Source organism: Falco punctatus, assembly GCF_963210335.1.
Source record: "Falco punctatus genome assembly, chromosome: 19".
Classification (NCBI taxonomy): domain Eukaryota; kingdom Metazoa; phylum Chordata; class Aves; order Falconiformes; family Falconidae; genus Falco; species Falco punctatus.
In genome coordinates this window covers 4,444,946-4,470,537 of record NC_137599.1, presented here as the reverse complement: position 1 = coordinate 4,470,537, position 25,592 = coordinate 4,444,946, and the positions used below count along the sequence as shown (strand labels likewise).

At 53.3% G+C, this 25,592-nt stretch overlaps 1 protein-coding gene across 2 annotated transcripts in view; it reads left to right on the top strand.

The window, feature by feature from the left end:
- LOC308055490 (acid-sensing ion channel 2-like) overlaps window positions 1–25,592 on the top strand; it is a 117,787-nt gene that overhangs the window by 75,236 nt on the left and 16,959 nt on the right. For both annotated transcript variants that reach the window (XR_013924535.1, XM_080369466.1), the window contains exons 3-8: window positions 6,581–6,708; window positions 20,706–20,856; window positions 21,278–21,334; window positions 21,857–22,010; window positions 22,746–22,837; window positions 24,568–24,647. Coding sequence is in view for 1 of the 2 variants with exons in the window: in XM_080369466.1 (XP_080225592.1) it covers window positions 6,581–6,708; window positions 20,706–20,856; window positions 21,278–21,334; window positions 21,857–22,010; window positions 22,746–22,837; window positions 24,568–24,647 (662 nt within the window). In the remaining variant the exon portion in view is untranslated. The remainder of the gene's footprint in view (window positions 1–6,580; window positions 6,709–20,705; window positions 20,857–21,277; window positions 21,335–21,856; window positions 22,011–22,745; window positions 22,838–24,567; window positions 24,648–25,592) is intronic.

Genomic DNA, 25,592 nt, shown 5'->3' with positions numbered 1-25,592 from the left:
TGGTGTGAAACTGGTTTCTTCATGATTCCACGTGTTTTTGTGGTAGGCTTGCAGGTCCTGTTTTCTTACAGTTAATGTTTCCATGACAATTTGGGTGGGTTTTTTTTCATCTATAATTTTTTGTCTAGGGAAAAACGTGAATGTTAGGCATTTATTTAAGATTTCTGCACAGATACAGTCTGGTTGAAGCGGCAGTTGAACCTCCCCGAGTCTGGGACCACAGGTCACATCCTCTGGGTCGCTGTGGGTCCTGGGTGCCCCACTAGTGTGCTGAGCCCAACGTGCTCAGGAGGTGCTGACCTGCGGGCACAGACCCCAGCGGGTAACGTGGGGACACACAGACGGGTCACACGTGCTGCTGAGCTGGAAGAGGGATGCGAGAGGGATGCAGGGGGTTTAGGGGGTTACTCAGCCGGTGGGAGCGGGGATGTGGCCATGCTGTTTTGCACACCCAGAGCAGCTCGGGGTGCTCAGCCCCAGTGGCCAATACGGGAGGTGGAGGAGCGTTTACTCTGATGCACATCATTTCCATGGCAGTACAGAGCGAAGGATGCCATAAAAACTAGAGATGAACCTTGATGTCTCACAGCATCTTCTGGGCATGTCTGTGCTGCCACGGCAACCCCCCCTGCTCCTGGGGAGCCTTCCTCCCCGAGGGAGACAAGAGACCATGGTCTCGACATACCCGTCACCGATGCCACGCAGCCAGCACAGGGATGAACATCTGGGCATCCTTCCAGATGTTGCGCTTGGTGCTGCCCGTACCCCTTGAAGATGCTGTCCCCATGAGATGGTCCCTGCCTTTGCACCGCAGTGATACGCTGCGATGTCGAACCGTGCTTTGCAGAATGTAGAAGAGCCACCAGTGGCTCTTCCAGCCCAGCGAGTTAAGCAGCAGCATCGCTCCCATTTTACAGACAGGGAAACTGAGGCAAAGGATGAGAAGAGTGGGGAGAACCCAAACCTTCCAGCTCTGTGCTTACTTCTTGACCGCACAGGAGAAGGCTTATTACTCAAAATAAACCTTCAGGCCGCCTTCGAATAGAGTCAGAATGTGAACCAGCTGAGAAAATACCATCTCCTTTTCTCAGATGGAGGTGTGTGGGATGTTCTCTGTGGGCAGGAGTATCTCCCAGGGAGCTGCCGCCAGAGCTGGCAGGTGACAGCTCCAGCTAGAAACGACCCGTGGCTCAGCCTGTATCTTCAATTCCCAATAAATTAGTGCCAAGCACAGCTTCAGATGTTAATTGCTAGAGAAAAGTGGATCAGTTAGGACATAATAAGGCAGGGGGAGAAGGGTAGCTCCGTGCCTTTGGCAGCATTTCTTATTTTAATTGCAGCTTCTTGCATATTCACAGGGATGAACTTTGTAGCCTGCGCCCGAGCGTACAGTCAGATGGAGCTTTATTAAGATTTTTCGAGCGATGCTCTGAGCAGAAAGCCCCGACCAAGGAAAGCCAACACCAGAAATAGAAAGCTGTCTAATCTGCAACACAGAGTATTCTGCAGCCAGCTTGAAGCACATGCTAAATTAATCCCCAATTTAATTAATGCTACGCTAATCCTTCAGTGAAAAGAGCAGCTCAGGATTTGTTTGGAAACACTGTCCTGTGTACAATAATGTATGTTAATGTATTTTAAAATGTAGTCGTTAAGGAATTTTTGCTCTATTCCCAACCTGGGATGCACTAAGAAAGGAATTTACAGGCATTGTCTTCTGAAAAGTGGGATCGGAGGGTGAACGAAGGTCTGTGCTTGGGCTTCCCAACGTCACAAATCTAGTTTAAAAACCTCAAGGTAGAACCAAACCCCAAGTCACTGGAATTTATTTTTTAAAGGTTTTCTGGCATCTGAACCAGTGAAAGGGGTTTGGGGGTTATTTTCTGCCCCATTGATGAGTGATTACGGGAAACAGGCTTAACGAGATAGCAGCCACCGGCTGGCAGCTCCTGCCTCCAGGAGGTGCAGCCAGAAGCAGCCATTCAGAATGATGCAAAAACTGCAAAAAATGGGCAAAACCACAGCCGGGATTGTCTGTGGTGGTTTGCACCCCTGGCTGCACCTCTCGCTCTTGGGTGACAGACGGGGTTTGCTGCCAAGCCTCTCTGGGTTTGCTCTGCCCAGGGATGCGCCTTGTAGCCAGCTAAATGCACCCAAACCCGGGAAGTCCTGTGGCTCTGGGTCCACGAGACGTTCCTTTTCTTTACGCTTGCAGCACGAATAATTTTATTAAATAAATTCAATAATTAAAATGTTTAACCTGCGCTAATGCTTCTCAGCCCCAGCACGGAGCTGGGAAAAGTTTAAGACGCAGCTGAGGACTGGTCCAGCCATATTCCATCAAAGGGTTTTGCAGCCAGGCTTTCAGTTTTTCTGAAAACAGCTATTTTGTAGCAAATGAATTTTTAGGAGAAGTGACAGTTTTTCAAAGCCAATTTCATGTTGATGGTTTCATCCTCGCATGTGTTTCTTCCTGGAAAAACAATGAATGCTGCCTGGCTTTTGGCAGCTTTTCTGAAAAAAAAAAAAAAATGCTGTTTATTTTACTCTTGTTATTATTGGTGATGAAAATTAATAACTGTGTGTTTTAAAACCAAGGTTTCTTCTGTGGCACAGAAAATGCCTTCCTCTCCCCGTCCGTGATTACAGCTGGCTACCTGCCAGGATTTTCTATCTAAAATCACAAACCCTGTTGCTTTTAAGTCTCTTACGGATAATTGCAGGCTATATCTCGTTTGCTTGATATGGATGTACAGGGGTTTACCTGCAGATGGACCCGGGCACAGCACCTGGTCGTGGAAAATACGTGGAATTAAAGTCAGAGCTGAACAGACCCGGGGCAGGAGCAGAAATGGGCAGAATAATTTCGGATGGAAAATGTTTCAACAAAACAGCTCCCGTTGCCCAACAAGTTAGACTAAATAGAAGCCTTCTCCTCCAACTTGTCAGGTAATTACTGAAGGAAGCATATGGTATCTCCTCTGAAGTGCTGGAAGGGGATCAACACCAGGCAAAGTGATGGAGCCGGGTGGGATCGGTAGGAGTGGGCGTCATGTGGGAATAGCAGGATTGGGATTGAAATTGGAGGAGTTGGTGGGTGCTCGGGAGAGGGTTTGAACCGTTCTAGCGTGCGTTTGCCCATGGGGCTTGGGCACCTGGGTGCTGAATTGGCTGCAGAGCCCAGGGCTGCATCCCAGATGAGGTCAGATGGGGACACTCGGCGTTGCCAGAGGTTTTGGGGAAAGCTGGCTTGACCCTCAGCACTGGAGGGTTGACACTGGGGAGGTGCTGGCAGGCAGGAGACTCTCAAATGGGACCCTCACAGGTGGGCAAATGCAGGGCTTGAGCAGACAACGAGGGAGCTCGGACATGCCAACATCCACTGGACAGCTCTTGGAGTGAGAGGAGCCCAGTTACAGCTGGCCAAGGCAAAAAAAAAAAAATATTTGTGATACAGTGGGTCCCAGTAATAGGGTTGTGTTCTTGCAGTAGCCCCCATCATGGCAAGGTGGTGGGGAGCGATTCGGGTCGTGGTCACTGGGTCTGGAGCAGAAGTGGAGGCCAAGAGCAAGGATGGGTGATGTCTGTCTCGCTCTGGGAGGCTTCAGTGTAGGCAAAAGCCAAAATAAACTCAGACTTTCTGTGCCAGCATCCTACTAGCATGGGATTCAGAGGAGATGCACTCAAGCTCTGCAGCCACCGCATGCCACCCCATGTAATAGCGATGCCTCATGCCCTAAGTCTTGATATTATTCACTTACCAAAACCACTTTTGCCACAGAGAGACAAAAACAACTAATTACCTTGCATGGAGCATTGCAGAGCCAGTGCACAGGCCGGTGAGCGTGGGCACTGGAAGCATCAGTCGATGCAAGTGTGTGTCCCAGAGCAAGCCGTGCAGATCAGTACATCTCTGACTGCATAAAAGCCCAGCTCCAGCCAAGTGCATGGAGAGCTTGCTGCCACCCCAGAATTTCACAGAAGTATGCGCAGCCTGCAGAGGTAACTTTTAATAAATCCTATTTACCTTCAAATTGTTTTCCTGTGCCTTAGATTGAAAAGCTGGGCTTTAAAACATTAAGTGTTAATAGCCTGCTCCAGCAGCTGGCTGTGCAAAGGCTGCTGAGGTCAAACACGCACGATGCGGCGATGCTGCAGGTGGGCGCATTGCTGCAGGTAGGTGCGTTGCTGCAAGTAGGCGTGTTGCTGCAGGTAGGCACGATGCTGCAGGTAGGTGCATTGTTGCAGGTAGGCATGTTGCTGCAGGTAGGCATGATGTTGCAGGTAGGTGCATTGCTGCAAGTAGGTGTGTTGCTGCAGGTAGGTGCATTGTTGCAGGTAGGCGTGTTGCTGCAGGTAGGCACGATGTTGCAGGTAGGTGCATTGTTGCAGGTAGGTGTGTTGCTGCAAGTAGGTGTGTTGCTGCAGGTAGGCACAATGTTGCAGGTAGGTGCATTGCTGCAAGTAGGTGTGTTGCTGCAGGTAGGCACGATGCTGCAGGTATGTGCATTGTTGCAGGTAGGTGTGTTGCTGCAGGTAGGCACGATGTTGCAGGTAGGCGTGATGCTTCAGGTTAGGTGCGATCCCACAGGTGGGCGCGATGCTGCAGTTAGGCACGATGCTACAGGTAGGTGTGATGCTGCAGGTAGGCGCGATGCGGCAGGTGGGCGCAGTGTTTCAGATAAGCGCGAAGCTTCAGACGGATGCGTTGCTGCAGGTAGGCACGATGCTGCAGGTAGGCGCATTGCTGCAGGTAGGCGTGTTGCTGCAGGTAAGCGCGATGCTGCAGGTAGGTGTGATGCTGCAGGTGCAGAGCGTGACATTCTGCGTAGCCAACACGTAAAGCAGCCTCGCTGTCAGAGTGGGGCTTTGTAAATGTTCCCAAAAGCTGGATGAAATGTGTGGTTTGGTTTCTGTTGGCAAGGAGGGTTTGTTTGCTTGATAGGGAACGAAGGTGACAGCAGCGCGTCTGGCCAGGGGTCTCCGGGGGTCTCTGGTCCAACCTTCTTGGACCAACACTTGATGGATTCGGTCCTGGCTTTGCCGAGCAGAGCGTTAAAGCTTTGGAGCAAAGGAGGTGGCTCTGAGCGCTGCCTGCCCGGTCCGTGAGCCCACTCCCACCCTTGCAGCCTCTGGCTTTGTTTGCCTGGGGAGCTGCTGGGTGAGCAGAGTCCTCTTGGGAGAGGGAGGCTGATCCCTTTGCTGCCCGATGGAGTCAGCATCCTCTTAAGCGATGGGTTCCTGAGCTCTGTAAACTTCATGTCATCCACTGTCACTGTATTCTGTCCTCGTCCTTCTCCTCTGCCCGTATCATCTCATGGTCTGCTGCTGCCCCTCTTTGTGCAGCCCCTCGTGTAACACCTCTGCGGCTGGGGTTCCTTGGTGCTGGGTTTCTACCAGTGCTTCGGATGGAATTCAGTGCTGTTAACGTTGGAAAAGTGTAATAAAGTAGTAGAGAAATACCAAGGAATAGTAAGAAAAGAATGGCTCAGCTTTAAACAGGTTTTTTCAATGTGGAGGTGGCATTGCTGGCCACAGGCATGGATTCATATTAGTGGGTAAGTCAGGGTTTAGGATAAATTATGCATAATTAGCAACTGCCATTGCAAATCAACCCCCCCACCCCTTCATCCCCATATGCTCCCTCTGGTTTGTTGGGACCTGAGACCACGGCAGCAGTACTAAAGAGAGAAAGGTTACACACCCCAGCTGCCTGAAGATGCTTGTGTGATAAGAGGAGCCCAAAGTGCTTGTATATCACACTTGGGACTGATTTGCATCCCATTAATTCCGCTTCAGGAAGTCCCTTTTGGGTTGGTTTTAGCTGCTCGTGGAAGAGGGGGACTGACCTCGAGTTACAGCACAGATTTGGGATGTGGAAACCTCGCATCACCTGTAACTCGGTGAGGTGTCTGAGCCCATGAGCTGCAAATGCCTTTGCCCAGCTTGGAGCAGCTTCAGCTGCCCAAACCCATGAGCTTCTTTGGATCTAAACCACTTTTTTTGTTCTTGAATTACTGCATTATCTCCCAGGTGACCTCAGGCTGTGTCAGAAATGAGGCAGAGGAGGCAGAGTGCCCCAGTGCCTTCACCATTGGAGACCTTTTGAATAGTAGGAGCATCGCTCTTTGGGGGAAGGAGGAGTTTATTTGTTTCATTAATACGGGAATGCATTCTGTAACGAAATACCAGCTAGAAAGTAGATGTCACCTCCTGACTTCTCTAGCTGGGAGGTACAGACCTCGCTGGAGAAGTCCTGAATCTCTGTGTTGCAGGGAGGGTGAGCCCCTGGAGCAGGCAGCGGTGTAAGGACCAGGAGCCCGGAGATGCTCGTGGTCCTGATGGGCAACAGTGGCAGTTTGGGCTGTGCTCTCCTCATGGCAAACGCTGATGCTGTGTTTCCTTCCTCAATGCCCAGAACTCTGATCATCCAGGCAGAGCATTCCCAACTGTTTATCTCCTGCTTTTGGGCAGCACAGATTTACCAGAGACAATTTTCCACGGAGAGGCAAGCATGCCCATGCCGGTGGACATCATCCCACCCACCACAGCCTGCTAACCTCCCCCCTTCTTCTTCCAGAGGAGACAACGTTCGAGGCTGGAGTCAAAGTCCAGATCCACAGCCAGTCCGAGCCACCCTTCGTCCAGGAGCTGGGGTTTGGGGTGGCCCCTGGATTCCAGACCTTTGTGGCCACCCAAGAGCAAAGGGTAAGTCCTAAATTTCATTTACACACCAAGATCCCTCCAGTGGGTCCGTGTGAGAGGTTGCTCCTATTTACTGATGCCCCTCGAGAGGCATCTTCACCGTTAACAGCTATTTTTTGCGCATTGCTTCTAACTGGTTGGGATGAGGGCAGCTTTTTCAGCATTGCTTCCCATGCATTGCCCACAGTCCTCGTAATTTTGGCCACAGAAGGGGCTTCAGCACTGGTAATCTCCCTGCCTTGCTCTTCCACGGTTGTGGTTCAGCCGTGGCAGTCACTGAGTGTGTTGGGTACCTTCCAGCCCGCCGAGAAAGGATGCTTTTTGCCAGAAGGCTCTCACACTTCAAGGATATAAAAAGAGACAAGAGGAGAGTGTTTCATTATGTAGAGCAGCGGGAATCCTTTCAGGTAACGCAGAGGTAGTGGTGTTATTTATTATAAACTGTGGGATGCTCATGGTTCATGATGCATCACCCTCCCTGAGTTCCAACAGTGGCACGTCATCACAGTGTGGATGGATGCGATGTGACGTAGCGTCATTAGATCTACATCCTGATTAGGCGTACGGAAAGGCAGCCAGCGGAATAATTTTTTTCCCCCATCTTGGCCCTGGCGCTTTCATTCCTAGCTCTCCTGCCTCATTGCCTCTCTCATTTTCCTCCCTGCTCTGGCATCCACCCTCAAATGAGACATAAATCAAGCTGAGGAAAGCGAACACAAGCTGTTGGACGGTTTGCTCTGATTAAACCTCTGTGGAGATCAGAGCCACAGTCTTCAGCTTAGAGCAACACGAGGAATTCACCACCAAATGTATCGTTAAGACATCTCTCCACGGCCACTGGGTACCAAACTACACCTGAAGATGCTGCATTTCAGCAAGCCTGGATGCAGATCTTTTCTCCTTCATTATGGCACGCTTGTGCGTAACTATCTAGAAGATAACGAACGGTGTGGGCTCCCGGTGGGCGAGCGCCAGGTGGAAACTTCTCAATTAAAGCAGAGAAATGTTTTGCTGTTGTCAGTTTGTATCTTGTGGGAAGTCCAGTGGGCTGGAGAAAATGAGCAGCTTCATTAGCACGCAGGGCTCTTGTTCGGAGCGTAACACCTTAGTAATGGCAAAGGCAAAGGGCTTTTTGGGGGCTGAGGCAGCAGCTGCTGAAGTCCAAAGCAGAAACAGGCTTGAAAAGCCATCGTGGGCGTTTTTCACACCCGTTCCCTTGACACAAGCCATTCCATGCGTCCACATGCGTCCCCACCTCACTCCGCAGCTGCTTTCTGCCGCCCCAGGGGACCCAGCACCATTCTGCATTGCTTACGTGGGGTGTACTGCAAGGTAAAGAATCTGGAAGGATGGAAAATTGATTAATTAGCACCAGAACCATTGATAGTAATTACCAGGTATTGAATGCCTTATCCATCGCCTCATGTGTCTTGGTCATCTCATGTAGCAGCCTGGGGCTCTCCAGCACGTGTGCGCCTTTGGGCGAAGCCCTCCCCACTTCGCTCAGCAGCAAAGAGCAGGATTTTTGTTCAGCAAATTATCAGCGGGGAAAAATACCTCGACAGAATCCGCACCCACTTAGCGAGGCCACATTCGCTCCGGGGAAAAGCTGTCGGCGGAGGTGCCGAGGGTGCCCACCCAGGAGGGCAGCACCAGCCCCTCACATGGCGCTTTGCGTGCCCCGTTCCACAGGCGGTGCTGTGCGTGCCATCGCGTTGGGCGCTGCAGCCACCTGATGCTGCAAGAGTTTGGCAACACCTCCTCAAATCAGCCTCGCCTGGCAGCACCAGCAGTAATTGGAAAGATTTGTCTTCCTGAAACGTCCCAGCTTCAGGAAGATTCGGGAGCGTGGCTGGGAGCTGGAGCCTGCAGCGAGGATCTCAAGGACTTTAAAGATAGAAATAGTGTAAATGCTGGAGACAATTTGGAGGCAGGTGCTGTAAATCTTCCCCATCCCATTGCCAGTGTTAACTATTTCTATTATTTCTATTACATTATATATCTATTTCTAAGTATCTCTATTATAACTATTATTTCTAGTAAAAAAGCGGGTTTCCTATCAGGAAGACAGCCAGCTGAGAGGGAGGGGAAAGAAACCTATCCCTCTGGAAATCCCTCCTCCCAAGCAGGGAAGATGTAGATGGTGACAAGGAAAACAGATGTGGGTGGAATCTCAGCTCGAGCGTGTCCCTCTTCTGCAGGGTTTGCCAGCCTTTCAGTGCTGGGAGAGGGAAGGGCATGTTTCTGCTGGGGGCCAGGGGCTCTGTCACCAGTTTGAAATGACACCGCGGGCTGCAGAGCCTTTACCCAGGCGATGTGCTGCCTGCCCGGAACGGCATTCAGCTCCCTGGGCGGTGCAGCCTACCCCAGTCCCTCCTCTCCACAAAGTCATTTTTTTAACCTAATTAAAACCATTTACAGCATACACGTGCTACTGCCTCCTCTAATTACCCTGCAGGGACTGGCTGGGCATCACCTACCTTCTGAAGCCCTGAATGCACATCTTTTATTCAGACCCCTGATTTAATCATTGGGGGTTTTTTTGTTATTTTTTTTTATATTAAACCTCTACATCTGAGGCAGGCGCGTGCTGCTTCTTCAGTAAGCCAGAGGAAAAGATGGAAAAGCCCATGAACATCACCCGGAGGGCTGAGTCCGGCCAGTTACAGGGTCCTAGACCATATATTTTACGCCATGAAAGATAAGTGAAATGATCCTCCAGCTGGAGAGAAATAGAAATAAAGATAAAGAGAAGGTCGTTTCACATCTCCCGGCTCGGAGCAGCTGCTGTGGTAGTTATAAGCACTTTTCCCAGCGATAAAAACAATAGGTGCGGAATTGGGCAGCCCTGCCTTGGTGCAACGGTGGGAGCCGTCTTTGAGACGGGCTTTGGGGTGGAGGGGATTTCTTTGTGACGGGATTAGAGGCTCATGGCTTGCTTTCTGGCTTTGTTACTCTTCCCTGTGTCCATGCTCAAATCTGTCCCTTCGTCCCCTGTCCCAGTCTGGAAATAAGAGTATTTACTGGGCTTTGCTCACTGCTTCCCTGCCTTTCCAGGTATGCAGCTGCTTAGCGCACGTGAGGACTTGCATCTTGGTGCTGGGGTGATAAATCTTGGATCTTTATACCAAGAGCTTTCCAAAAGCCCCTTGTCGAAAGTAAACTCTAACTCCATGATGGTGCGTGATCTCATTAAATCTCCCTTTTAAATTAGCTGTCAGTCTAAAAAAAGGAACGAAATCAGCTTTTCTTCTCCTTCTGCAGTAGCTGAGCCCTCTGATTCCTGCAGAGTGATGCTTTTAAGATACATTTACTAGTCTGGGAACTGCTTCATTAATGCAGCGACAATCTCGTGCTGGTTTGCACTAGTGGCATGGTAAAAGGGACGTTGCACGCGGATCAGCTGCACGTGCTGAGTCAGCAAAAGCAATCCTGCAAAGGCAATGCCAGCAGGAGGTTTCCTCCATAAAACATGGGGTTTGGTTATATAGGCCAAGCTGTTTCTTCGCTGTGGACTCGTGGCCGAAGGGAGATGCTTTCTCCCCGAAATCTCAGGCTGAAGCAATCTCCTGAAGTTGAGGAGGAGCCAGGACGGAGCTCCCTAAAGCGACTCAGGAGGTGGCGCAGCAGAAGGCAACGCATGATGGACGGTTGCAATTAAAACAAGAGTGTCTTGATGGAGCGCAGTGGAAAGCCTCCTCTCTGGCTTAGTTTCCATACGCCGTGGCAGTGCCTGTGTCTGAATGCGACGTGAGAGGAGCTGGAGTGGTTTACATGGACGTGCGAGGCCATAGCTGCTGTTTTCTGGGGGTTTCACAGCGTTTTACACGGGGAGAGCTGGCTGCGGTCCCCATTGCGCCTTGCAGCGAGAGATGCTCTGGTCTCCAGTCACACAGGGGAGCGGTTTCCATGGCAATTGCTGAGTCTAATGAATAAGGTTTGTTTTCTCATGAATGGGCAAAGCCCTGAGCTGTGCAGGAGCTGGCTCGGGGCACGCCATGCCGTCACCCTCCAAACGGGTCCCAAGGGAGGGCAGGACCACCCTGAGTAGGGCAGTGCCCTTCAGCTCCCGCTGCTCCTGACTTTGGAGGGAGCCAGCTCAATTTTTCCCTTTTCCTGGCTATTCTGGGTGAGCCTGGTGCTATAACAAGCCTCTCTGGACCTTGTGTTGTCCACAGCCCTGGGGAGGCTGCAACGTCCACCCATACCCCTGCACTGGACCACAGCACCAAGGCATGGGTGGGCACACTGGAATTATATTTCAGAGGGCTGATCCCCTGGAAAAAAGATAAATTCCTCCTGGCTTTGCATCCCCTTTTCCCAGCTGGGTTTTACAGCATCGTCGCTGCATCTCAGCACCATCACCCGAGCCTCTCCCATAAATGATGCAATCAGATAATTTTACTTCCCCAGCTCAGCTGCTCCCTGCTATGCCATCGGCACAGCACGTTAGAGAGGATGAAAAGCGCACTAAAAATGGCAATTTCTGCAAACTTGGCAATAAAAATTTAAGAGGCTTCAATTAAGCAACAGGTTTGAAGATGGAGCAGTATTGTTTAATAGGACTCTAGTGTGCCTTGGAGACTCATCCCCTCGTAATGTTTGCATGGGACAGAGAGCATCAGCTACCAACAACTGCAGTATCAAAAGTGTAATTACAGAGGCAGGAGAACAGGACTTGGGGTCTGGCAGGGACTGCTCTGAACCCCCTATTTCCAGACAGGCTGTAGGCAGTGGCATTTGAAAATCAGGAGCAATTAAATAGCATTTCCCATGTTTCCTAACCCTCGCTCAGAGCATCTTCTCCTACCTACAGTCTTACACCTCCTCCTGGAAAAACATTCACTCTCTGATTCCTTTTTGTTTCCCTCAATCCCACACACTCTCCCAGTCGATTTCCTCCAGCGTGTCATCAGACTCTGAATTAATTCAACAACGAGAAGCAAAACCCGCAAGCGGTGGTGGCCAGCCACAGAGGAAACTTCATTGCACAGGAGCGATTCAGAGCAGGAGATGTAAGAAAACGATCGTATGGCTGGTTTTGCAGGGCAGCAGAGTGGTTCTGCTTAGAAAACAGCATTAGGAGTGAATCAGCCTGTTCGTAAAAGGATATAAAAGAAAATGGCTTTGGAGGCAAGCGATAGAAATGAGTCAGGGCCAGGAACGGTGCGTCTGAACGGGCAGGGATTGGAAAGGGCTCGCTTAGGAAGGAGGTCAGAAAGAGAAAACATCAGGGATGGGGGTGAAGTAATGGGCTGGGTGCTCTTGCTAATCCTTCACCATATTGTATGGATAAGAGGATATTTTGAAAAGGATGGAAAGCTGCACGCTGAGGACAGGAGAGCTCCGGAGGGTCCCGCTCCCACTTTCAAGCCCTGAACTGGAACCTCTGTACGAGTGTGGCCGTGTGGTCCAGCACATCCAGCCAGCGGCGTCTGGCAGAGCGAGGGGGAACAATCACTTTTGCTGCCTATAGACATGCCAGGGGTGTGATCGGGAAGGAGAGGGCAGAGTTTCTTGCAATTCAGGACCGAGTTTGCTCATGAGCAAAGGGTGCGACTCATTTAGGGGGAGCCAGCAGTGCTTTGTAGATGGTCAGTGCAGCAGATGTCGGGAGCAGCTGCCCAGCAGGTCCTGGGAGCAAACCTGAAGCTCAGAAAGGGCTGCCCTCGTCTTCTTGGGGAGCTGCAGGAGGTTTCAATACTGTTAATTGATTTGCAAAATTATTTCCAAGGAAATGGGCACCCGGAGGAGCCTGGAGCTCCAAGATCACGTTTTTCTTCAAATGTCCACTCACTTCCAGTACCCTGGGACTTGTGGGCTGTGTACCTTCCCCGAGCTCTGCTCAGCAGGACCTTCCAGGTGCTGGAAGGGTTAAGCTCATGTCCTTAAAGACAACCTTTGGTGCTTGTGTGAAGGGAGCAAATGGGAAGGAACAGCTGTATCACACCGGCATGGCAAAGGGAGCCGGCAAACAGACAACTTCCAGCATCATTAACTGGGGGGTGGTGCCAACGAGCTGCGTGTATGCTGAGCTTTTTAAGCATTTTACAAGTGCTAAGGCTGCCTGGGATTGAAATTCTATTAAGTCGATGCCATTTGATGTCTCATTAAAGAACAGAGGTTTCTGGTTATTATTTCCTTTGGAGCAAATGCAAACACACCCCATCGAGATAGTGCAATGTTCGCGGCAAGGTTTGCGTCCCTCCTTGCTGATCGCTGCCTGAAGTTTGGTGGCATCAGGTAGGGACCCACACGTGGAGGAGGCAGGAGAGGGGCTGAGTTAGCCCAGAGCCAAGTCAGTACAGGATACATCCCCAAGCCGGATTCATCACAGAGCCCAGCTGCAAACTGGGCTGAAACTGCCCCAACCTCATGCTGGAAACATCACCGCCGCATTTCCACACCTTGCCTATTACACAAAATTAAACATGCGGAAAAAACAGGGGTACCACTTCAAATAACTTTCAAAAACAGACCTCTCCAGCTGCAGACAGATGTTGCAATTATCAGGAGGCTTCGTGCTAAGAGCAGCATGCGAAGGGGAGCAGCCTGGCTGGGAAAAAGGGTCATGGCAGGAGGGAGGCTGTGGTGAACAGCCCCTGCCACCACAACCCGCTTCCCCCCGCCCTGTTTCCCGAGAGCAGCCCTTCTTTTCCTCCCGTTTTGGGCAATCCATCCTGCTTTTAAGGAGACAAGTCAATTTGTTCCTTTTCCTTTTGGTGCCTGCCAGTTTGTAAGTGATTGTCGTAATCCCAAATAGCTGGGATCAAGAGAATTTAAAAAGCATTTCATTAATTAGTTGAGTATTAACGATTGCGAAAGCGTGAGGACGCGAGTTTGTCAACCTCAATTAGAGGCTGAAGCTGAATTTCTATCAGCGTGAGACGGCGCGGTGCCGGGGAGGCGTGTGCGCCCTCGGAAAGCTGCCACAGCACCAGGGCAAAGCTTAGAGCTCAGCACTACCCTCCTGCAGGAACCGAGGGCAGAAACTGTCCCTGCTGCCCTTACCCCTGCTTTTTGGCTTTTATTGTGTGGGGTTTTTTTTCCCCTCCAGCTTCACAGAAAAGTAGCTTTTCTCTGGTGATAGCAGAGCAGGTTGGAGGGGAGCAGCTCAGCATCCTGGGGCTCCACAGGTCCAGCGCCGGAGCCCTCCCACCAACCCCAAATCAGCATCATCTGGAAGAAGGGAAGATGATTCTTGCAAGAGAAGGAGACATCTGCATGGCTGCACACTGCCCAGGAGGGACTGCAGGGGAGAGGAATCAAATCCAATTAGCGTCTCTCCCGTTGATTGTTTACATGGCGGCGGTTTGCAGGATTGCTCCGTCATGCATGCTCCTGCTTGCTGGCCGGCGAGGTGGGCTTGGCTCCCTGGTGGGCTCCTCCAGGCGATGCAGCGGCCTCCTGGGCATCGTGGGCAGGAGATTCCAATGGCAACTGTTTAAAACAAGTTGCTCAGGCAGCTCTGTGGGGCCGAGCACTTATGGGTGTAAAGGCTTTGCTTGAGGTTGCAGCCCTGTCTGGGCGAGGAAGAGGTTAAGGAGGGGTGCTCTGATGGGGGGGTTGAGCATCGCATTAACCACAGGGCATGCAGGGCATTGGGAGTCCTGTGCCCAGGCAGCTGGCGCAGGGATGGGGCTGGTCTGTGTCAGGAGAAGCCCTGGGGGCTGGAAGGAAGAAACTTGGAATTCTGCTGCATTGCACTTCAGGGCAGGAAACCCTGTGGAAGAGTTTGGCCCCTTGGTTGGAGTCTTTCACTACGAGGTACAATATTTGATGGGTAAAACCGTACCCAGCTGTGGGGCTGGATAGTGTCTTCTTTGAAGGATAAGAGGGAGCGTTGCACAGGACGCAGCGCAGCGGTGCCAGCAGTCACCCCGTACGGGCGAGCAGCGCTGCTGTGGCTCCGGGCACGGACACGGACAGAGCAGCCGCCTTCAGAGATAATTGGAAATAAAAGGTCAGGACAAGAGTCGACTGCATCAGAGGCTTGGTACGTTGGTGCCTGCTCAACAGAACCACCTGGGAAAGGTGAAGGGAGCTTTCCTGGGACAAAATTACCTTTGGATGTTGAGGCAGGATCTGGGAGAGGTGGGTCCCCTGTTCTCTGCAGAGCCCTGTCCCTGATGATGTGCCTTCTGCCTCCGGAGAGGTCCTGTATCCATGTCTGGCTGCTGCTCAGTTGAGAGTTTGCTTCTGATTACAAATTACAGAGTGTGAGAGAAGCAACGAGTATTTCAAGCTGTAATTACCATGGAAGCTGCAGGTAATAGCCCTTGATGAGCCCCTTGGAGACGAGTTCACTGACTTGCTCAAAGGAGGGAGGGTCTGACCCTGCCAGCCCAGGGAGATTTGTCTCTAAAATCTTGCCCGTTAAGAAGCACAGATTTGCCTGTCATACTTCGAATGAGCCCTTGCTGCAGTGCTGCTTCCCACCGAGCCAGGGATGGAGAGGGAAGTGCTGGATGCCTGAGACAGGGATGGAGAGGGAAGTGCGGGATGCCTGAGCCAGGGATGGAGAGGGAAGTGCGGGATGCCTGAGCCAGGGATGGAGGGGGAAGTGCGGGATGCCTGAGCCAGGGATGGAGGGGGAAGTGCGGGATGCCTGAGCCAGGGATGGAGAGGGAAGTGCGGGATGCCTGAGCCAGGGATGGAGAGGGAAGTGCGGGATGCCTGAGCCAGGGATGGAGAGGGAAGTGCGGGATGCCTGAGCCAGGGATGGAGGGGGAAGTGCGGGATGCCTGAGCCAGGGATGGAGAGGGAAGTGCGGGATGCCTGAGCCAGGGATGGAGGGGGAAGTGCGGGACGCCTGAGACAGGGATGGAGGGGGAAGTGCGGGATGCCCGAGCCAGGGATGGAGGGGGAAGTGCTGGATGCCTGAGACAGGGATGGAGGGGGAAGTGCGGGATGCCTGAGACAGGGATGGAGGGGGAAGTGCGGGATGCCCGAGACAGGGATGGAGGGGGAAGTGCGGGATGCCTGAGACAGGGATGGAGGGGGAAGTGCTGGATGCCCGAGCCAGGGATGGAGGGGGAAGTGCGGGATGCCTGAGCCAGGGATGGAGGGGGAAGTGCGGGATGCCTGAGCCAGGGATGGAGAGGGAAGTGCGGGATGCCTGAGCCAGGGATGGAGAGGGAAGTGCGGGATGCCTGAGCCAGGGATGGAGGGGGAAGTGCGGGACGCCTGAGACAGGGATGGAGGGGGAAGTGCGGGATGCCCGAGCCAGGGATGGAGGGGGAAGTGCTGGATGCCTGAGACAGGGATGGAGGGGGAAGTGCGGGATGCCTGAGACAGGGATGGAGGGGGAAGTGCGGGATGCCCGAGACAGGGATGGAGGGGGAAGTGCGGGATGCCTGAGACAGGGATGGAGGGGGAAGTGCTGGATGCCCGAGACAGGGATGGAGGGGGAAGTGCGGGATGCCTGAGACAGGGATGGAGGGGGAAGTGCGGGATGCCTGAGCCAGGGATGGAGGGGGAAGTGCGGGATGCCTGAGACAGGGATGGAGGGGGAAGTGCTGGATGCCCGAGACAGGGATGGAGAGGGAAGTGCGGGATGCCCGAGACAGGGATGGAGGGGGAAGTGCGGGATGCCCGAGCTAGCGATGGAGGGGGAAGTGCTGGATGCCCGAGACAGGGATGGAGAGGGAAGTGCTGGATGCCCGAGACAGGGATGGAGGGGGAAGTGCTGGATGCCTGAGACAGGGATGGAGAGGGAAGTGCTGGATGCCTGAGACAGGGATGGAGGGGGAAGTGCGGGATGCCTGAGACAGGGATGGAGGGGGAAGTGCTGGATGCCTGAGACAGGGATGGAGAGGGAAGTGCTGGATGCCTGAGCCAGGGATGGAGGGGGAAGTGCGGGATGCCTGAGCCAGGGATGGAGGGGGAAGTGCGGGATGCCCGAGACAGGGATGGAGAGGGAAGTGCGGGATGCCCGAGCCAGGGATGGAGGGGGAAGTGCTGGATGCCTGAGCCAGGGATGGAGAGGGAAGTGCGGGATGCCCGAGCCAGGGATGGAGGGGGAAGTGTTGGATGCCTGAGCTAGCGATGGAGGGGGAAGTGCGGGATGCCTGAGACAGGGATGGAGAGGGAAGTGCGGGATGCCCGAGCCAGGGATGGAGGGGGAAGTGCGGGATGCCCGAGCCAGGGATGGAGGGGGAAGTGCAGGATGCCCGGTGCTGGTCCCCCAGCTGTGGGAGATGCTTTGGTTATGGCTGCTGCATCTCAGGGCTTGGCTTGGAGGCATGGCCAGCACTGAGACACCCCTGCCCTGTGGCACGGAGATGTAAGAAGGAGGGATTAATATAAAGCAAGGCAGCACCGAAGTGTCTGCGGCACAGCTGAGAAGGCTCTGCAGCACAGCTGGGAGTTTCACTTGGGAAATTTCCTTCAAAAAGTAAAAACTGGAGCTTCCCTGGAGTCTGCTGTCAGACCCAGATGCAGTGTGCTTTTCTCCAGAACAGGGAAAGCTTTTATACTGCAGAGCAACAAAACCTCTGCCAGCAGTACGTGGACCAGGAGGCTTCTTCTGCTCTTAAGTAGCGATGGGGAGAGCAAAAGTCTTGGTGTGTGGCCAGGAAGAAGTGTTGCCCCTGTTCCTGCATGTTTCAGAAGCTGGAGGGAAGCAAATTGCCCTTGCACGCTTGTGCGAGTGTGTGCATGGGGTTGTGTGGGTGCCAAGGCAGCAAATCCCCAAGGAACGCTTCTGGGGAGATGCAGGCCAGCTTTGCTTTGCAGTATAGGGGCACTCGGTGCTCGTGGCCCTGGCTACAAAACGGGCTATAACTCTGTTAACGAAGTTGCGTTGATTAGAGTTTAATTAATCGTTCATCCTGTACACCTCCTGTGGACACGGTGCTGGTTCACAAGCAGGAGGGCTTAAATCCAATGCTGGCTGAGCTAAAAAGTGTGTAAGCTAAATATCTGATCATCACTTCATTGTTTCTGGATCCCATCACCTACATTCAGAATAAAATTAAAAGGGCTTAAAAGATTTGTGTGTAGCTGTACTTGGAAGAGAACCGATACCATCTGAGACTGCAATTATTTATTCTCCCTTATCATACAACGTGCAACATATGGGCCCTTTTCTCCACCGCGGATGACTAAATGATGGCATCTGGTACTCTATTATATTGCAAGTGTAAAGCAAATGAGAAAAGATCCCCTTCAAACAGCACTTCGCTATTGTCACAAAGAAGCTCTTGATACTTTCATTCCAAGGTGCTGCTGTGCTGACTTTCAAAACCACCCTGCTCAGAGCCAGACCTGTTTCTTGGAGGATGCTGAGATTACTGGGAAATGGGGTTTTTATTTTTTATTTCCCCTTAATGCTTCAGCTGGTCCCCGCAGATGGGAACCCTCCAGCACCTGCTGCATCTTCGCACCTGCTGCGCCTGTTGCAGCTCTGCAGGCTGGACCCCCTGAGCACAGGGGTGGGTGGGTGCCTGTCGCTCTGAGCAGCCCAACAGCTCTCACTGCCGCTGCTTTCCAAAGCAGCTTGAGTGGCCACATGGGCTGAGGCAGATTCGGGCAACGCCAGAGCTCACGTCCCTCAGCGAGCAGCCCAGCACCCATGGGTGATGCCGGCGTCCTGTTCCCTCGCCCGTGCACAGCGGGGCGTGGAGGTGTGGAGGGGACCACACAGATCTGCTGCAGCTGAAAGTCGCTGCAACGTTTTCCATCTCGTTGGCACTTGAGGCCAGGGGTGATGCTCACAGGAGCAGGGGAAGGGAGTTGGTGATTGCCGGCTGGTGCGGCAAGCCGGAGAGCCCGAGGGGGGCCGGCCATCACGTGGAGACCCCCTTCACCCTCATGCAAGCGGAGTCTGAGCTTTTCTCAGGTCTGTCCTTGGGGTCATGCAAAGGAAGACCTTGAACTACCTTGATCATCATGAGGAGGTCCCACGGCTCATCTAGAAGATGGGGATGCCACAGGGCTGCCGTGTCCGTGGTTCCAGCTGGTCCTGTAAAGCCTGCATCAGCCTGTTCAAGACAGAAGTAACTGGGAACCAGTACAGTGCCCATAGATGCAGCAAGCAAAGTGCTCCTCCAAGGCAGTCTTCTCCCATACCCAGCTGTCCCCACCACAAGACACGTTCATCCCAGCATCTCGTCTTTTGCTTCCCGGCTGCAATTGAAGCCCATAATGGGCTTTTAATGTCTGAGTGGTTCTTAAGTCAAAGCCACGGGGAGTGGCCCGGCACTGCAAGCTGGTGCACAAGGTGAGCATCTTTCCACAGGGTCCTTTGGAGAGCTGGAGCTCGGCTCTTACAGGAGAACTCGTGGGGCAGACCTAGAGCAGGGCATGGGCTCCAGACAGCACGCACCATGGTGATTTTGTCATAGTTACCCCAGGTCCATGCCTGAAGGTTTCACGGGCTCGTGATTTATCCAACAGCATCTGCAATGTGCCTCCACTTTGTGGGTCATCTCTTTTCTCCTCCCTTTCCCATCAGAAACCCAAAGCCAGGACCGCAGAGCCTTGCCACCAGGTCCTAGGCTCGAAGTCCATCAAGCATGTGTTTACCTATTTATTTTAGGAGGTGGTTAACGTTACTCCCTTTTTTTTAAAGGAATGTTTTTGTTCAGCCAACGTGCTTTGCCAGCACAAAACGTTCTGTGTTTGGAGCAAAGCACAGCAAATTGGACGCTGCCTTAAAACACAGGGAAGGAGGGGCTGGGGGGATGCTATTTTCTGCTCTCTAGCAAAGAGTAGTGCAGAGCATTTAGCAAAGATAAAGAGAAATGGGGGAGGCTGCCAAGCTGCAGACAGAGGAGTAACAAGGTAGATTTGGCCGTGGGGGCCAGAGGGTGACTTGTTTTCCTCCGGTGTGTTCTAGGTTCTGATTTAAGGTTTCTGGGGTGGATTGTGGAGCCCTGTTTATCTCTGCAGTTGTGTTTTAAGCAGAGCGGTGACAGCAGAAGGGTTTGCATCGCACTAGCACTGAGCAGAGCAGCTTATGAGTCTCACGCAAGGTGGTGTGCAAATGGGGGAGAAGATGACAAGTTCCTTATCATCAGGGGGTGGCAGGAGAGTGGATGATGTCTATCTAGCTGCACAGGGCTCTCCCTGAGCGTGGGTTCGGAAAAGGACCTGACTGACTTGTCTGCCTTCTCTGATGCTGGGGTGAGGTACTGCTCTGCAGCCCAGCACCCATGGCAGTACCACTCTGAACAAAGCCATCCCTCCGTGGGGAGCATGAAGGTTTGGAGGCTCCTTATGGCACCGGTACGCCCTTCCCGTGACATTTTTCACTTTCGGCAGCAACCTCTAGTTCCTGAACTGCTCCTCGTCCCTTCCATGTGCTTCCCAAGCCCCTGGCCCTCTCGGAGGGCTGTGATGGATCTGCTGCGTTTTCATAAACAAGAAAAGTGCCTGAAGAAGGGGATGCTGCAAATGTGGCAGCTTTGCTCACGCCAGAGCAATCACAACCATCGCCAGGATCTCGCTGCCACCAGTTTCTGCTCCTCAGCATCACCAGCACTGTCTGCATTGTCCCCACAAGTGGCACGTAGTGGCACACTCTGGAGGTTACAGTAAGCCGGAGATGGGAGCAGTCGACACGCTGGTGCCAGCAACCCCCTGTTTGCTCTCACCAAAGTCTGAGACAATTTGCAGGTCGGAGCCTCCCCCTCAGTCCCTGCGTGGGCAGGATTTTCCCAATGGTGCAAGAAAGACCACAGAGCTGGCCTTGGAGAACCTCTGGTTCTGCACATCTCCAGTGCACCATCCTGCTGCAGCTCTGCTCCAGAAGATGCTGGGTTGGAGGGATGCAGCAGAGCAGCTCTGGAGCAGAAGAGCTTGCTAAAGTCTCTCACTTGGCAGAAGTCACGCTGTGGCCTTCCCTTGCAACAACACCGCTTGGTCCCCTCCTTAAAAACATCATGAAAAATGTGCTCTGGGTCTCCTCTGTGGCAAAGTGGGGAGAGATGCTGCACCCCACTCCTGGCTGCCGGTCCCCAGCACCCCCTGACACCCCGCTCCTCCCTCTCTTGCAGCTGACGTACCTGCCTCCGCCATGGGGTGAATGTCGCTCGTCGGATATGGGCTTAGACTTCTTTCCCGTTTACAGCATCACGGCTTGCAGGATCGACTGCGAGACCCGGTATATTGTGGAAAACTGCAACTGCAGAATGGTTCACATGCCAGGTCAGTGTGCCAGGGGGGCAGGACCCCCTCCCTCCACCCAGCCTGGGTCATTAAGGGTTAACAGGCTGGAAAGGGACCAGGGATTAAAATAGCTGGGAAAACTTTTCCCTAAGGAAAGAGGGATGCTAACAGCCTTTGCAAAATGCCCTGAAATAGGGGCAAGACATGGTAGAGGGACGTGGGTCTCATATCCCCTTATTTAGCACCAGTTAACACCCCGGGTGGTATTTCCAACAGCCCCCCTCCCCAGATTGCAGGAGAAGGCCCCCATGGCAGGCAGAGGTGGGGTTGCCCATCCCCAACCTGGGTTCACTTTGCTAAAGGGAGGTCCTTGTGGTCCCCGCGGAGAGCCCAGGGGTCCCCAGCTCCCTTGCAGTGGCTGGGGCTGATGCCCACTGACGGACGTGTCCTTTCCATGCAGGGGATGCTCCCTTCTGTACCCCGGAGCAGTACAAGGAGTGCGCAGAGCCTGCGCTCGGTGAGTACCAAGGGATATCCCTGGGTACCATGGGCATCCCCAGCTGGAGGGACTTCCAGCAGCCTCCTGGCTGGCAGGACTGGGGTGATCTAGAGCAGCTGCATCCCAGAAGTGGGTCTTGCTGAAGACACAACTTGTTGAGAAGGTCTGGGGGCACCCTGGGATGAAGTGTCTTCTGGTTCTATGTGAGGCATGGAGCTCTGCCAGCACCCTGGGCTGTGTAGGAGGGGAGCACCTCTGGGGCTGGTTTGGGATGGAGGGACCCATTCTGGATTTCGGAGACTCAGTCACCCCATGTTCCCCAAGCAGGTGCGGGTAACAGCGCAGCCTCCTCCAGCAAAAGGCCCCTCTCCAAGATGGGGTGGGGGGTGGGGGTGGGTGTGCAATAAAGTGGGAGAGAAATGGCCAGGACTGGATTTCTTGCAGCAATTCTGAGATGTGCCTCCCTGGCCTCTCCCTGGTGGCATGACCTCTGCTGTGTGTCCCTGACTCTGTGAGATTTAACTCTGTGACCCTCTCCAGGTTTGCTTGCTGAGAAGGACAGCAATTACTGCATCTGCAGGACACCCTGTAACCTGACCAGATACAACAAAGAGCTCTCCATGGTCAAGATCCCCAGCAAGACCTCGGCCAAGTACCTGGAGAAGAAGTTCAACAAGTCAGAAAAATACATCTCGTGAGTGTTGCAGAAAACAGCTCCTTTGCTTTATGGGGGCAAAGTGTCTGTAAAGCCCCACGGGCTGTTAAAACCAGCCTGTGCCGAGAGCAGAGCTTGCCCGTGCCTCCATCACCCAGCAGAGGTATGTCCTCCAGGGAGGGTTAGGGTGAAACCCTTGCAGAGATGAGGTGTAGGTTGCTTTCTTCTGAGCAGACGTGTTTCCAGACAGCTGTATGCTCCTTCCCTGGCCTTGTCTTCAGGAGCATGCCCCATACCAACCAAAAAAAAAAAAAAAAGAATGCAAAATCTCCTCTTACTTTGATGGGGAAGCCCAGTCTTGCTTGGCCCTGTCAGATATGGCTGCTGCTGACCTGAGTCTGGGCTGTGGACCTCAGGCCACCACTGTCTTGGACCTCTCCAAGCCCTGGGCACGTTATTGCCTTGTGGAGGCAGCAGGAGTTATTCCATCGTAAAGCATCCTTTGGATTCTTGCTGTTATCGTCAAAGTGAGGTACAGAGCTCGGATCCTGAGACACCTTGGGGAAGCATTCTCCAGCTTCTGCTGAGGCTGCCCTGGGGTCTCCTGGAGGTCTCCAAGTGTCTGTGGGCTGCTGAGGACACCAGAAAGAGAACAGTCAGGACAGGGAGGGCAATAAAGCCTTAAAGTCCCTTTTTTTTTTTTTTTTTTCTTGTCCCAAAGCACACGAGGCAACTGGTGACTGGTGGGCTGATGCTGTTGTCCTCTTTCTACAGAGAGAATATTCTTGTGCTGGACATATTTTTTGAAGCACTCAACTATGAGACAATTGAGCAGAAGAAAGCCTATGAAGTGGCAGCTTTACTTGGTAAGGAGAGATCAGGGGTGCAGTTTGGGGTCTGCGTGAGCCTGTGCTGGTGTCCATGTGTGTTGGTGGGACAGACGGATGCTCTGAGTGGGTGCACAGTCCATGTGCGTTGCCTTGAAAATCCCAGCAAGGTCCAGACACCTTCCTGGCCAACACACTTTCAACCCCATCTCTTATTTTCCTTCCAACACCAAGCCATGCCAGGAGCATCCCAGGGACCACAGCATCTGTGTGTCACCTGTGGAAGGTTAACATGAGCTGCTCCATCTCTGCTTGCTACCAGGGACCTATTATTTGGCAAACATGGGGCCAAGTGGGTGTTGGGTGCTCTCTGCGGTACCCCCCAAGCTGGAAGGGCAGTGTGTGGAGGACAGCTCTTAAAACCATGTACCCATCACCTCTGACGTGCTCTAAATCCATCCTTCTTTCCAGCCAGGCCGGCCAGGACTCTGAGCTCTTTCCCTTTGGGTGGTGCCCCACAGCTTGATGGAGAAGATGGAGGAGATGTTGGGTTGCTCACCCTCAAACTGGGTCAAGCTTTGTTGGTGCCACCTGCAGATTTGGGTGCTGGGGACCCATTGGGTTTAGGGGTGAAGGTGTTTGGTCAGGAGAAGCAAGCATGCTCTGTACCCACGCTCAGCCTTGCAGCCCCCCCCCCAAGCCCCACATCCCTCTTGGGGCGCAGGGAGCGATCAGCACCTTTCTTTGAAAGCTGGAGCCAGGTCATCCCATGGGGCTGGCTGCTGTGAGCCTGCCCTGGGTCGGGGACACTGTAGGGAGCAGAGCACCCCATGTCCCAGCGGGTGTCCCCACGTCACCCCACAGCAGGAGCTCTGCAAAACGTACATGCTGTGAGCCCTTCGGCACCTGCCGTGGGTTCCCCAGGAGTGCTACAGTGAGGAAGAGGAGGCTGGTGAGGAAGCCTCCTTGACACAACCTTGCATGACCCTTGTTCCCAGGGCACTGCGGGCTGTGGACAGGGTCTCACCTTTCCCCCAGACCCCCCTTTGGAACCAGCACTTTGGCCCCCAGCACCTTTTTTCCCCTGTCTCATGGACACCCCAGCAAAGGTCCCATGGTCCCCCGCGTGCCTTTGCTCTGGGGAGCTTTGCGGTTGAACCACGGGTGTTTTGCAGCAAAATCCAAGAGATTTGTCTTCCCCGAAGCGCATGGTTTGGCAGCTCATGTCAGCAGTTACCTTCCCAGCAGATTCCTGGAAGTCTCTCTCCCCATGGTGCCTCCTCCGCAGCCCTGGGGGACTTGAGCGCAGAGACAGCCTGGAGATGCTCCTCTAAAAAAGCAGGCTGCTTCCCTTTCCTCTTTTTGGCAGGTTTGGGTTTTTTCTCAGCTCCAGGGGATGTTACCTAATTCTTCTCCAGCATCTTTTTTCCTTCCCCCACCCTGTTTGGGAATTGGGCTTTGGGATTCCTGGGATGAAGCCAGCTGTCTGACAGATGGCTTCCTCAGATGCCAGTGTGCAGTATCGTATCCTCATTAGGCTTCCAGCTGATGGCCTCGTTAGCAGGAAAGTTGCTTTGGTGGCCGGCAGCATCCTTCTCGGGATGCTTTTCATGGCATTAGAGCTGTTGGTGTTTCTGGGGGTCACCCCTTGCATTTCCCCACTTTGGGGGACGGCAGCACCCAGGGCAGCTGCCCCACAGTTGCACGGGTGCCTCTAAGAGCATTTACCCCAGGGGTAAAAACCATCCACGTGTTGTTCTCTCTCCTAGGTGACATTGGAGGCCAGATGGGGCTATTTATCGGTGCTAGCATCCTCACTATACTAGAGCTCTTCGATTATATATATGAGGTAAGACCCTTGCCCTTTGCCTTATTCCCCCAGGGGGATGTGGGTTGCCAGCCTTGGTGCCAGGCTGGGGTGGTTGTGGACCAAGACCCTCCATGCCCCACGTGCCCACATGGATTCTTAATTTTAATTAATGATACTGTATAATTAATGCTCTACAGTAGTGCTGTGTGGTTGGTCACACGCGTAGCGTGGTGCAGAGGTGGGGTCTCCACGGGGGGGTGGCTGGCGCACAGCCTTGGCATGGCATAGCCTGGTTTGCTTGGCACCCTGGCACCCTGTCTCTGCTAACGAGGTTTGCTTCTCACTTGGGCTAATTAAGCACCACCTTCCTGTGGCTGTGCTGCTTCCCACCCTGAAGCATGCACTGCCCAGGGCGCTGGCTGGGGATGCGCTGCTGCACCCTCCTCTCCCCGTCCCTGGTTGGGCTTTTTCCTGCAGCGTGCTGTTATCATCCTCTCGTAAAACCACCTTTAATTAATGCCCAAGTCCCAGTCCAGCCATCGGGCAGGAAAAGCAGCGAGGCCAGACCTTGTACCGCTGCTGAGGGGCGGAAAAACCCCAGTCCCTGTTACCTGCTGCCTGCAGCTCTGCCAGCAGCCCTGGAGCAAGGATGCTTTCTAGGAAGCACCGAGACGAGCGTGATCATGGTCCCATGGCTCTGCCAGTGGCTGAGAGTCAGCTGCTCCAGAGAAAAGTCCTCTTTAACAGGAATCGTTGCAATAAGCAGTCCGGAGGGGATGTTGCTTTCTGGCAGCCCTCCCTTCTCCTGCCCTCCAGCAGCAGAGTTAGGACCTTTGTATATTTTTCATCTCTTCTTGCCGAAACAAACTCCCCCAGTGAACACTGGTGCCTCAGCCCAGCAGCACAGCTCCAATCTTCCCCGGGTTTTCAGCTTTTCTTTTCGGTGCCAGCACAAACCTTGGTGGTCCCGTGCTGTCACAGCCT